General features: G+C 44.1%; 1 protein-coding gene and 1 long non-coding RNA gene across 2 annotated transcripts in view; both read left to right on the top strand.

The window, feature by feature from the left end:
* LOC148124907 (uncharacterized) overlaps positions 1-13,640 on the top strand; it is a 126,648-nt gene that overhangs the window by 43,934 nt on the left and 69,074 nt on the right. The window lies entirely within an intron of this gene.
* The window catches only part of CATSPER4 (cation channel sperm associated 4), a 33,313-nt gene continuing 24,338 nt past the window's right edge, over positions 4,666-13,640 (top strand). The window contains exons 1-6 of the mRNA XM_087939413.1: positions 4,666-4,692; positions 5,842-5,925; positions 7,074-7,217; positions 9,117-9,218; positions 10,379-10,476; positions 13,100-13,220. Coding sequence (XP_087795539.1) covers positions 4,666-4,692; positions 5,842-5,925; positions 7,074-7,217; positions 9,117-9,218; positions 10,379-10,476; positions 13,100-13,220 — 576 coding nt within the window. The remainder of the gene's footprint in view (positions 4,693-5,841; positions 5,926-7,073; positions 7,218-9,116; positions 9,219-10,378; positions 10,477-13,099; positions 13,221-13,640) is intronic.

The raw sequence follows: 13,640 nt of genomic DNA, 5'->3' as shown, positions 1-13,640 counted from the left end.
TTCCTTACTAGGAATATGGAATAGAAATAAATGCAACCATAGAGCAAGAGTCTAGGAGCCAAGATGAGTAATATTTTTGAAAAGGAAGCTTAAGATTGCATTGAAAGAATCGCAGCAAGTCTTTCAAATGCTTTCAAATGAAGCAATCTGTGTATATAAAGGTAGTCCTCGACTTACAACAGTTCATTTAGCAATAGCCATAGCACTTAAACTTATATATATCTTTATAGTGTTTCACAGCCCTCTCTAAGCGGTTTACAGAATCAGCCTATTGCCCCCAACAATCTGGGTCCTCATTTTACCCACCTCGGAAGGATGGAAGGCTGAGTCAACCTTGAGCCTGGTGGGATTTGAACTGCCGAATTGCAGGCAGCCGGCAGTCAGCAGAAGTAGCCTGCAGTACTGCACTCTAACCACTGCGCCACCTTGGCTCCTTTAGTGAATATTCAAAGTTACAACAGCCCTGAAAAGGGTGACGTGATCGTTTGTCACACTAAACGACCGTTCCAGCATCCCCATGGTCACGTGATCAAAATTTAGCCAGTGGGCAACTGACTCATCTTTATGACGGTTACAGTGTCACACGATCAATCCCCTTTTGTGATCTTCTGACAAGCAAAGCCCATGGGGAAGCTAGTTTCACTTAACGATCAGGTCACTAACTTAAACAACTTCAGTGATTTGCTTCACAACTTTGGCAAGAAAGGGAGGAAAAATTCACTTAACAAATATGTCACTCAGCGACATAAATTTTGGGCTGAATTGTGGCCGTAAGTTGAGAACTACCTGTACCCCTATAAGCAATCTTAGGCAACAGCATCCTGGTCTCTTTCCTCGTGTACTTTTGGAGCAACAGGGAAGTGGCTTATCTCTTTGTTTGGGAGCCATTCACAGTTTGTTATAAGATGGACAGATATATAAATGTTCTAAATAAATCTGTTGAATAACTGCTAAAGTTATCCATTCCCTATTATTACAGTATTATAAAGTCCTTTGGTTGAGTGGTGCAGTGGTGGAGCTCTTGCCTCACAATCAGGAAGCTGTGAGTTTGATCCTAGGTAGAGGCAGGTATTTCTTTCTGGGCGCACTGAGAATAGATCTGATGAAGCAGTCTCTGCACTGGTGACGGGAAGAGCATCCGGGCAGTAACAACTCAAATCCATTCAGTTGCCCAAGACTCCGCCCTGCAAGGGATTATGGGGCCTTTAAAAGAAGGCGATAAGGTCCCTTGGTCCTTCCTCAGAGTCTCTTCTAACTTATTGTCAATGGCTTTGGATTTCCAAACTGCAGCCCCTTGGAGAAACTTGGATTACTAAGTGGAGACCAGCTTTGCTCACAACAACGTAGGCTGTGCAACCTCTGAATAATTCCCAGGCAATTAATTTGCCATGATTAGTGCTAACGCTAAAGATCCCATCCCGAGTTCATACTGATCAGGTAAAGATAAACGTTTCCCTCGTACATACATGCTAGTCGTTTCTGGCTCTAGGGGGCAGTGCTCACCTCTGTTACATAGCCGAAGAGTCAGCGCTGTCCGAAGACGTCTCTGTGGTCATGTGGCCGGCATGACTAAATGCCAAAGGCACACAGAACGCTGCTCCCTTCCCACCAAAGGGGTCCCTATTTTTTTACTTGCATTTTTTACATGCTTTCGAACTGCTAGGTTGGCAGAAGCTGGGACAAGGAACGGGAGCTCACTCCGTTACGTGGCCGCTAGGGATTCGAACCGCCGAACTGCCAAACTTTCTGCTTGACAAGCTCAGCGTCTTAGCCAATGAGCCACCGCATCCCTGCTTTCATGCTGATAAACTTGCTAAAAATAGGCGCAATTTAGCTGAACATCTGGGGAGCGATCATCTCAGCTCTTCTGGAGAGTTCTACTTGGTGAAATTGAAATAGATACGCCCTTCTTTTGCAGATTGTAAGATCCCAACCGGCGGTATCATGGACTTTGGCTTCAGCTCTCCCAAGCGAGCTAACCTGGGAAGGCCCAGCCATATCTAGAAGAGTGGCATCCATCCTGTTTCTTGGTTCCCTACCACCCCTGTGTGGTCAAAAGGCATCGGTGCAGCTTCCTATGACTGCAAAAGGGACAAATGTTTGCAAAGAAACAGTTTAAGGAGGTGATTCCCAAACTTTTCTTTCTCTCTCTCTCTCTCTCTCTCTCTCCCTCCCTCCCTCCTTCCTTCCCCCACCAACTGCTGATCAGAAAGTATTCCTTTAAATATTCTATTTTATGATTGGGTAATGAGCTTGTGTGCAGCTACCCAAAGAAAAAAGCACTTTTACTCAATTTGAAGTAATTTCCCCAGGTTTGGAAAGCACATCTGGGCTAATTCAAGGTTCAACTTTTGTTCAACTGTAATAGTAAAACTCCTGGTAAATTACTTATCTTTCTGGGTAATGGGGGTTTTCATGATGCCTGCTACGTTAGCCAACATGTGAATACGCATGCCTGCCATGGCATCTTTTTCTATGGGCATCCCTGATATGAAATTAAATTTAAAATATGCCCCATCCAGAGGTGGTATTCAGCAGGTTCTGACCAGTTCTGGAGAACTGGAAGTGGAAATTTTGAGTAGTTCAGAGAACCAGGAAATACCACCTCTGAGTAGCCCTGCCCCCATCTATTCTCTGCCTCCCATTGAGTTCCAGATGATTGGCTGGGTCTTCTTTTGTTGCCCTGCACAGGAGAACAGAGCTGGAAAGTAGGTTAGTGGGGTGGAGAGGGAATGGGGATTTTGCAGTATCCTTCCCCTGCCATGCCCACCAAGCCACGCCCACAGAACCGGTAGTAAAAAAACATTGACTCCCACCACTGGCCCCATCTACAATGCCAAGATGGCAGCATGATCAAGTAATCATCCCAACCTCTCCTTGTGTGCATTCTCTCTCTCTCTCTCTCTCTCTCTCTCTCTCTCTCACACACACACACACACACACACACACACACACACACACAGAAAGGGTTGGGACTTTGGTCCCAAGGTTGTGAGTGCCATCTTGACTTTTCTGACACCCCCAGCAAGTGCAGGTGCCAATCTCTCTGAAGGATTATTTAAGAGAAAAATTGGAAGAATGAAATGCTGGCATCTGGAGCTCTTGAAGGAAAAACCGGGCTCTATCTGTATAAAAATAAAGATATTCCTTTCCAGAAATCTTTTTTTTTCTGTTTTCATCACAGCTCTTGCACAGTAAACACGGGTGGCATTATATTACTGACTTATAATGGAATACATTTAGTAATTTGTAGCTATAATTTTGGTCAGCATTTTAAGCTGATTGAAGTGAGTTAAGCACCAGGTGGAACTGGTGGGGGGAAAAATACCTCCAGAAAGCTATTTCTGCACTAATTATCTTTAGGAATAAAGCTTTACCTAAGAGGCTCTTAGATGGTAAGTAGGTAAGGATTTTATGTGAAGATGCTTATAATAAGGACGGTAAGAAAGCTAGACATACACGAGCTGGCCTGCAAGTCATTTTTCTTTTTCAAAATACATGTTTGTAGTTCAGCTTGCCTTTTGGGGGGGAAGGGGTATGAGTTTGGAAAAAGACTTTTTCTCTATTAGTCTATATATTCTTTGTTCCTTGCTATAATTGTTTTCTTTGGAGTGGTGAGTCCTATAAGAAGCTGGTTTTTGATGGAATATAGATTTTTCCTTTGTTATTTGTGAAATACTTGGGGATGGGAAAGGATTTGAAGATGCCACCGTGACACCTTGGCTTCAGAATTACAGTTCAAGCTGCCGGTTGTCATCTATAGGTCCTCTCATAACATTTTATTTTTTGTTTTTTTTATATACAGTTTTTTTATTTTTTAAAAAAAGTCAAACACTAACAAACGCAAACATAAAATATCAACATAAAGCCATCTTCCAAAATACAGTATGTCGATTGGTACATTTCTTTCGTGCAATGTCACAATGTCAACGGTCTTCCCTTCCAAACATACATTCCTATTACATAAGTCAACTATACATATTGTATTATGTTATATTGTGTACATTTTATTTTTTGGAGGGTGCCTTCAAATCAGTGTTGACAGGACAAATCTCTGCAATTTTCTTGGCTTGATTTTGGAAGTGGTTTCCCATTGCTGGCCTCTTAGGGCTGAGAGAGATAGTGACCGGCCCAAAGTTACTAAAGTGGTTTCATGCCTAAGGTGGGACTTATGGTCTCCTAGTTTCTGCCTGCTTACTAGGGCTGGGAGAGAGGGACTGGCCCAAAGTCACCTAGAGTGGCTTCATCATGCCTAAGGTGGGACTAGAACTCATGGCCTCCTGGTTTGTAGCCTGACGCCTTAACCACATGATACCAGATGAAATAGTAAGTGGGGTTCAGATGACCTCCTTACGGCCTGGTGTCATGCAACCTAACCAAGGGTGGGCTTCAAAAATTTCAGCACCGGTTCTCTGCCTGGTTGCTGGATGGGCATTGCAAAAACATTGTTGAGTTTGTTATTTTATGATTTAGTTCTCTATGCAGATTTTAAAAAGGTCCAGGACCCTGGAGTAGACATCTTGTTGTGCCTACAGCCAGAAGAATGCTGGGGATTGTACAGAGAGTAGATTCGCCACGGTTCCGCTTTTCCTGATAAGCCTTTCCTGCTATTTGTGGAACCAGGCACATATAAAGAATACGTACTGGCACCCAATTGTGGTAAGCATGGGAATCTTCCCCCACGCTTCCAAGGTGATCCTGATTGAGCCAAGATGCATCATCCTGTAACTGCATGCACGTTCTTGGATACCTCTTAATGCCAACACACAAGGTGTCCCAAAGGTGCATTTCAGTAAGGCAACATTACTTCCTTGGGTTTTCTTTTCCTTGGAAACATTTCACTTCTCATTTAAGAAACTTCTTCAGTTCTTGGATGAGAAGTGAAACGTTTTCAAGGTTAAAAAAAAAAAAAGAACAATAGTTGCCTATTGAAAAGAACCTTTGGGACAGCCACGACCTGGATGAATCTCCAAAGACATCATCACACAAGGTGAATTGTGTTGCCAGTTTAGGTATGGCTGGTGCATGAGTTGGCCAACGGGGGACTTATTCACCAGGCTGAATCTCCCCTCCTCTCCTTCTCCATGAATGAGAAACATTTGTAGGAAATCTCTTCATTTTTTTCCCCTCTTGGTACCTGCTCTCTCTTTCGCCGTGTTGCCAGCTCACCTGCGTAGGAGGGAGCTCTGATGTCTGTGAGGTCACACTTACCAGGTTCTACAGGAGTGGAGTGTTCAAGGGACAGTGGTGGACTTGGCAAGGAGAAAAGGATGGAGAACCGTTATAAGCCCTCGGTGGTTAGAGACTGTTTCTTTTTTTTAAATTCCCAATTGGGGTGATGGTGGTGGATGGGTTTATCTCCCCCTTTCTTGGGTGACAGCAACAATTTGAAACTTCATGAAGGGGTGGATGACCTGAAGAAGTTGGGAACCCGACTTCTAAGTGGTCCATCGTCTGCCATGTCACATTTATTTATTTGTATCCCGCTCCCTTGAGTTATTTTATAAATAGCCCAAGGTGGTGAACATATCCAACACACTTTCTTCTTGTTGTTTCGCCCACAACAACTGCCCTGTGAGGGGGAATTGGGCTGAGAGAGAGAGAGAGAGACCAGCCCAAGGTCACCCAGCTGATTTTCATGGCTAAGGGGAACTAGAACTCACGGTCACCTGATTTCTAGCCAATGCCTTAACCACTAGACCAAACTGGCTCGCTTTAAGATATTTAGTGACTGATCCCAGGAAATAATGGTCCCAATTCTTCCACCATCACTACACCCCTAGTTTTTAGAATGTGCTGCAGCATGTGAAAAGGTAATAGTGGAAGTTTTCCTTTCTACAGGTAAGCGATCAGTATTATCAAAAGAGTTCCTCCAATGGACTTGAAACACCTCTGATTAACTGCAGAGAAATTACTCAGGCACAGGTATGGCTGCTTCCCCCTTGTGGCTTTGTGTGAAGGGTTCTTTCCTTCTTTCTTGGTATGTTTTGATGATGAAAACAGGATTTGGGAAAGTGATTCATTGTAATAGAACATCTACAGAGGGAAATGGCAGAGGGAGAAAACAGACAAGCGACACTCTAAAGGGGTCCATTTTCTGCAGCAAAGATGAAAGGCTCGGGCGGGTAGCTTTCAACCAGGCAACACTATACTGTAGTAGAGCATTCACACACACATATATCTAAGAAGGCTCTTTGTTACTGTCTGAGCTTGGTGGTTTTTGTTTTTTTAAATAGATGTTTCATTACAACTGTGCAGTATTGCAGGTGAATTCATGCAAACTACTAAGCATGTTGTGCAAGACTGCCCATAATGTGCGTTCTCTGGTTCCCTAGAACAGGGGTCCCAATCCCCAAGCCCCCGGTCCATGGATCAGCCCACCAGTCCATGGCATATCAAAAACAGTCCAGGCAAACAAGTAAAGGCTCATCTGTGGGATGCAGGCAGCACGCGGAACCACGCCCCTTCCAGTCTGCGGAAAAACCTCTCTCCACGGAACCAGTCCCTGATGATGCCCAAAAGGTTGTGGGGGCACTGATCAAGAAAATCTACATGAAGCAACACCAGAGATGATTGCCTGGATAGTTGAATTAGACATACCCCCCATGGAAGTTTACTTACAGTTACATAGACTGTACATATGTGTTTATTTGGTGGTGGAATTCAAAATAAATTACTACCAGTTCTGCGGGCGTGGCTCGGTGGCAGTGGCAGGGGAAGGATCTGTAAAATTACCATTCCCACCCCACTCCTGGGGGAAGGTCATTGCAAAATCCCCATTCCCTCCCCACCCCACTAACCTGCTTTCCAGCTCTGTTCTCCTGTGCAGGGAAACCAAAGAAGACCCGGCCGATCAGCTGGGACTCGGGAGGCAGAAAATAGATGGGGTTGGCGGGGCCAGTCAGAGGTGGTATTTGCCGGTTCTCCGAACTGCTCAAAATTTCCACCACTGGTTCTCCAGAACTGGTCAGAACCTGCTGAATGCCACCTCTGGTTTACTTCTCTTCTATCAGGTTCTCATCGTATGCTAAATAAAGAATAATCAGAGAACCACACCACTCTTTCTTCAACAGGATGACTGGGATGTGGAAGAATTTATCTCAAAAACCTGCATGGACAGGTTCCTGCATCATTCAGCTTTCAAGATCCTGTTAGCGACCGTTGTAATTATCAATGCGATCATCATTAGTTTTCGAACGGAGCCAACACTTGAAGATGTTAGTGTATTGTGTGCCTGGGGGTGGGGGAAGACCCGAGCTTCTCCAGGGACTGTCCTGTGTCTCTTGATGCTCCCTGGGCTGCATAAACCTTGCCCCTCCCCCCCAGTCCAGCCCCATTTTGCGGGCCACGAATGATACAGAAACTGGATAGCAAAAGATCACTCTCAGAGCTGCGAGTTTGAAATTTTTAGTGAAGACTCAGCATAGGTGACCTAAACCTCCTTGAGGCTTAACATGTTTATTTTGATTTTTTTTTTAAAAGTTCTCTATAACTTTCCCAAAGTAATAACACAATAAAAAAAACAACCCATGGATCTCATGAGCTGGGAGAAAATCTTATGCAGTGCCACCCTTGCAGGCTGTTAAGAAATGTGCCCATTACGTGTAAAAATAGTACCCATTCCCTGCAAGAAGGAAATAATGGATGGACTTAGCTCATTAGCTGACCCCAGCTCCCCCCTGCGTTTCCTGCTTCCCCTCTGCCCATCTTTTAACTCAGGGGTCTCTAACCTTGGCAACTTTAAGCCTGGAGGACTTCAACTCCCAGAATTCTGGGAATTCTGGGAGTTGAATTCTGCCAGGCTTAAAGTTGCCAAGGTTGGAGACCCCTGTTTCAATTCATATTATTGTACTCTGTATTTTTATTGTTTCAATGCTTTGAGCCATGGTGGCGCAGTTGTTAGAATGCAGGACTGCAGGCTACTTCTGCTGGCTGCTGGCTGCCTGCAATTTAGCAGTTCGAATCTCACCAGGATGAAGGTTGACTCAGCCTCCCATTCTTCCGAGGTCAGTAAAATGAGGACCCAGATTGTTGGGGGCAATAGGCTGACTCTGTAAAACCGCTTAGAGAGGGCTGTGAAGCGCTGTGAAGCAGTATATAAGTCTAAGTGCTATGGCTATTGCTTGGCTACTGTATTGTTATGTTTACATTTTTAAAATTACTTTTTCCATTTTGCTGTTGTAAGACCGATAGTGAAATGAGACAATTTGGCTGACAATTTAGCTCAGCGTGGTCAGCTTATGGCCACCAATTCCTCACTGCCAAGTCGACTCTGTCAACTTACCACCGCCAAGTCGCCACAGGACAACACCACATGGCCAACTGGCTGTGGTGACAACTCATCCCAGGCAGCCCAGAGCTCAATATGACAATGGTGGAGGGTGTGAAAATGGGTAGGCCCTGGCCACCATCGCCGCTCTTTGTTCTGCCCACCTGCCCAGTGGTGGGATTCAAATATTTTTACTACTGATTCTGGGGGCATTGCCTGGTGGGAGTGGCTTGGTGGGGGTGGCAGAGGAAAGATACTGCAAAATCCCCATTCCCTCCCCACCCCACTATCCTGCTCTCCAGCTCCTATCTCCTGCGCAGGGCAACAAAAGAAGATGCAGCCAATCAGGTGGGACTCAGGAGGCGGAGAATCGATGGGGGCGGGGCCAGTCAGAGGTGGTATTTGCGGGTTCTCTGAATGACTCAAAATGTCTGCTACCGGTTCTCCAGAACTGGTCAGAACCTGCTGGATACCACCTCTGCATCCACCCACTCACTACTCACCTGGCTCTCCCTTCAGCCTGTTTTCCCTGTGGTGAGTTGGTCATGGGGAGTGACTTGGTGATGGTGAGCTGGCTGGGCTGAGCTGGCCATGTTGAGTTGCCCCAAGGCCCTTGCCCAGAATAGCCCAATGGCAAGATGGGTGGCAAATAAATCTAGCCATTAAATACATAAATAAATAATCAGCTCACCGTTCTTTCCTGGGCTCATGAGCATGCATGCAGATGTAAGCAGTATCATGCAAATGAGGTCAATACCCGAGCCTCAAAGGCCAAATAGGGAACTTTTGGGGAGGGGGGAAAAAGTTGGCATGCAAATCTCTTTTTGTTATATTTTTCCTTACACAGAAATACTTTGGCTTATTCAATGCCATTGACACGATTGTGCTGTCTTTTCTCGTCTGTGAGGTCATCCTCAATTGGTACTACGGATTCTGTTTGTACTGGAAGGTGAGTGGGCCAAGGGTTGTGTCTTAAAGTTTAGTCCAAAGGAACATCATCCAGGCGTTGAAACTTGGTGCAAACAGATATGTACAGGTAGTCCTCGACTTACGACCACAACTGAGCCCAACATTTCTGTTGCTAAGGGAAATATACGTTAAGTAAGTTTTACCCAGTTTGCAGGCTTTTTCTTGCCCCAGTTGTTAAGTGAATCACTGCGGTTTTTAAGTTAGGTACACAGTTGTTAAGTGAAACCGGCTTCCCCATTGACTCTTCTTGTCAATGTCAAACTGGCTGTCAGGGCTCCAACAAATCCACCCTCATTCAAATCAAAAGTCTCTAGGTGCACCTCAGAGAAAAGAAAATTGGTTTATTAGAAGTTGCCATGTTGGCATGTGGCTGGGTGCAGACGACACGAAATCACATCAAAAATTTACCCCTTGACCCTGGTCTTCTCCCCACCCCCTGGATGTAACTTCTCCAACAGGACACATCCAACCTCAAGAGTCATCCATTCATGTTCTCCAATAACCTCCTTATGCTCCAACAACTTTGGGCTGCCAGGGTGATTATCAGTGGGGCAGAAGAACAGCTGGAGCCTGTTCCCAATGTGCGCATGCACAGAGCTGTCTGGCAAAGGGAACAGTTAAGGAACAAGGGTCTACTCAGGAGTAAAGGCACAAGTGGACAGTGAATGGCTCCTTCCATAGGGAATAAAGACGAACTAAAAGAGAGGGGTGATTGCAGGAGACTATTAGTTCGTTTAATTAGTGTGAAGATTTGTTTGTGACTCCCAGAGTCTCACAAAGATTTTCCTTGTACAGTGTTGCACTTGGAAGCTATCGGCCTGGCAGCTCTCCAAGCCTGATAAGGTCTGTGGTTGCAATTCACCCTTGAAAGACTGTTTGCCGGGACTTTGCTGGATGTGAATGATAGGAATTCACATTAGCCAAAGAAAAAGGGGGTTTTGTCAGGACAGGGAGTCTGTTTCATGATTTTGTGAAGCCAGAACATTGAGGTCTTCTTGGGAAGTTCTATCTAGATCCCCGATGTTGGATTACTTCTGCCTTCCTTTGAATTTGGATCTGAAATTTGGAGAAGCTTCGTCCTTCCATATACCTAACTTTCATTTCCTTGTCTCTCAAGAGTTTGTTCTCTCCTCTAAACAGGATGGCTGGAATATCATCAATTTTTCTATTGTATTGTACCTAAGCATTGGTTTGGTCATTCCTGCATTGGAGAATGAGACACTTTTTCGAATGGTCAGGTAAGGACCTAAAATAAAAGGGAAAGATGATCTCTACTGGATCAAGCCAAAGATTTGTTTAGTCCTTGTATCATCCAATGGCCAATTCAATGTATCTGTGGAAATTCACAAGGACAGACACGAAGACAAATAGTGTCTTTAAATGTTACGATGTAAAAAAGATGTCGAGACTCTTGAAAGAGTGCAGAGAAGAGCAACCAAGATGATTAGGGGACTGGAGGCTAAAACATATGAAGAACGGTTGCATGAACTGGGTATGTCTAGTTTAATGAAAAGAAGGACTAGGGGAGACATGATAGCAGTGTTCTAATATCTCAGGGACTGCCACAAAGAAGAGGGAGTCAGGCTATTCTCCAAAGCACCTGAGGGCAGGACAAGAAGCAACGGGTGGAAACTAATCAAGGAGAGAAGCAACTTAGAACTGAGGAGAAATTTCCTGACTGAGAGAACAATTAATCAGTGGAACAACTTGCCTCCAGAAGTTGTGAATGCTCCAACACTGGAGATTTTTGAAAAAGAGATTGAACAATCATTTGTCTGAAGTGGTATAGGGTTTCCTGCCTATGCAGGGGGTTGGACTAGAAGACCTCAGAGGTTCCTTCCAACCCTGTTATTGTATTCTTAGCAACTAGTATTTCATGCTGTTTGTGATTCAGAAGATTCTCAGCTAATTTCCAATCTCTTTTTATAAGATTTATAAATTCCAATCACTATTTATAAAATACATTTTACATTCTTCTAGATAAGACTGATTTAAATAGTGCCAAACTGGATGGCAGTAATATAATAGGCCGGAACCACAGTCCTGTGGAAGAATACATGTTTTGTGTGCATGGAGATCTTGGGTTCAATTTCTGGTCTCATCTGCTTTTTCTTTTAAAAACAGAATCAAGCAGTAAAGGAGAGATTCCATCAGAGATTTTAGTCATCTGTTGCTAGTTAAAGGATTTCACAATACATTAAACCACAAACTAACCTAATAACCTGGATTCAGGCAATATACTAAGTCACGAGATATCTAACCCAGGTCAAAACTAACCAAGCTTAGTGTTTTGTACAAATGCAACCATTAGGTTTGTAACTAGCCTGTATGCTGTATATGCACAGATATAGATCCTAGAAGATAAACTTTGTCAAGAACTTTGTCCTGCAAATGTTTTGATACAACAGGTAAATAATAAACAAGGGCTAATGGCCAACCTGCTATGCTGAGTATGACAAGATTGGAACACGAGGTTAGAAGTATCACACTAGATGGACCAACAATCTGATCTAATCTAAGATAGTTTCCCTGTTAGGTTCCAAAACATGTACAGGTAGTCCTTGCTTTACAACAGTTCATTTAGTGACTGTTTAATGCCACTGAAAAAAGTGACTTATGACTATTTTTCACAATTACAATTTTGTAGCAGCCCCATGGTCACATGATTAAAATTCAGGTGCTTGGCTACTGCTTCATAATGATGACGGTTGCTGTGTCCCAAGGTCATGGGATCACCTTTGGCAACCTTCTGACAACAAAGACCATGAGGAAGCCAGATTCACTTAACAACCAGATTACTAACTTATCAACTGCAATGGTTCACTTAACACCTGCGGCAAGAAAGGTTGTACAATGGTGTGATGACCCAGGGTGGGATACAAAATACACACGGTCACAAAAAAACAGGTAAATCCCCTTTTATTTCTTCATTTTGCTTCCAAGCTCCAAATAGACTGAAGACAAAAATCCTCCCACACGAGCAGTTACAAGATGGAGGAAATGCTGTTTAAATTATAAAGAGTAAAAAACAACACAAACCAGGCAAGATAAGGGCTGGAAGACGTCCACAGATATCAGAACACACACTGGGAAGGATGCCAAACTCGGAGAGGAACAATAAACTAGAGATATTTCCACGCTTTGTTTCCAGCATTCGCCCATATGCATGTCCATCATCTTATTCAGTTGTCACAGCTGCAGCCCATGAAGAGGATCAAGGCCCTCTCCTCCCAAGTAGACCATGTCTCTCCCTTATCCTCTCCTCCCTGCGTGCCCTAGGATGGATAGGGGATGGGCCTGGGTCCTCCTCTGACTGCCCAGCCGGCCTCTGCCCTTCTCCAGCCTCCTCCACAACCTCCGGAGCCACACTTCCACTCCCTGTCGGCTGTTCCTCCTCTCCCTCAGAGTCAGTCTCCACCAAGGGCAGGACAAATGGGGCAAAACTCACTTAACAAATATCTCGCTTTAGCAACAGAAATTTTGGAGGGGTCAATTGTGACAGTCAGGCGAGAATTCCCTGTAATTAACATTTTTCAGCTTCCAGTTTCTGCTGCACAATATAATATATGAGTGCGTGAATTTCAGTGAATGAACTATTGGGCAGCCCAGATTAGATGAAATATTTAATCTTCTCTTAAACTAGTGTCTATGCTTCCCTAACATTGTCCTGGTAGCCCATTTCAACTTGATGGTTGGATTCTGAAATATGATTGTTGGTTGTGTTAGGTGTGACAATGGGAGTTGAAATCCAGAATATCCAAAGAACAATTGGATTGGGAAAGAATGACGTAAGACAAGATACCCTTTAGAGTTTTCAACTATATACAAATGTACATGGACAGTTTCCATTTTCCCTTCCAGAGTCATGAGGCTGGTACAAGTGTGTAGCTTGGTTGGTGGCTTGGCAAGGATGATACAAGTGATCCTGAAGTCCATTCCTGACATGGCAAATATCATGATCCTACTTTTTGCCATCATGCTGGTAAGATGCCTTCATCAGATCTCCCCTCCACATGCCAAGTTAAATTCTTTTTTTCTGGAAATGAACTGACAATGAAAAGAAGGACTGGGGTGACATGATAGCAGTGATCCAATATCTCAGGGGCTGCCACAAAGAAGAGATAGTCAACCTATTCTCCAAAGCACCTGAACAAGAAGCCATGGGTAGAAATTAATCAAGGAGAGAAACAACTTAGAACTAAGGAGAAATTTCCTGGCTGTTAGAACAATGAATCAGTGGAACAACTTGCCTCCAGAAGCTGTGAATGCTCCAACACTGGAAGTTTTTAAGAAGAGATTGTATAACGATTTGTATGAAAAGGTATAGGGTTTTCTGCCCGAGCAGGGGTTGGACTAGAAGACCTCAAAGGTCCCTTCCAACTCTGTTATTATTCTGAACTGA

This window comes from Pseudonaja textilis, chromosome 10, assembly GCF_049901715.1.
Source record: "Pseudonaja textilis isolate UNSWEBS1 chromosome 10, rPseTex1.2, whole genome shotgun sequence".
Classification (NCBI taxonomy): Eukaryota; Metazoa; Chordata; class Lepidosauria; order Squamata; family Elapidae; genus Pseudonaja; species Pseudonaja textilis.
Note: the sequence above shows the minus strand (reverse complement) of the source record. Positions and strands in the feature narration are given on the sequence as shown.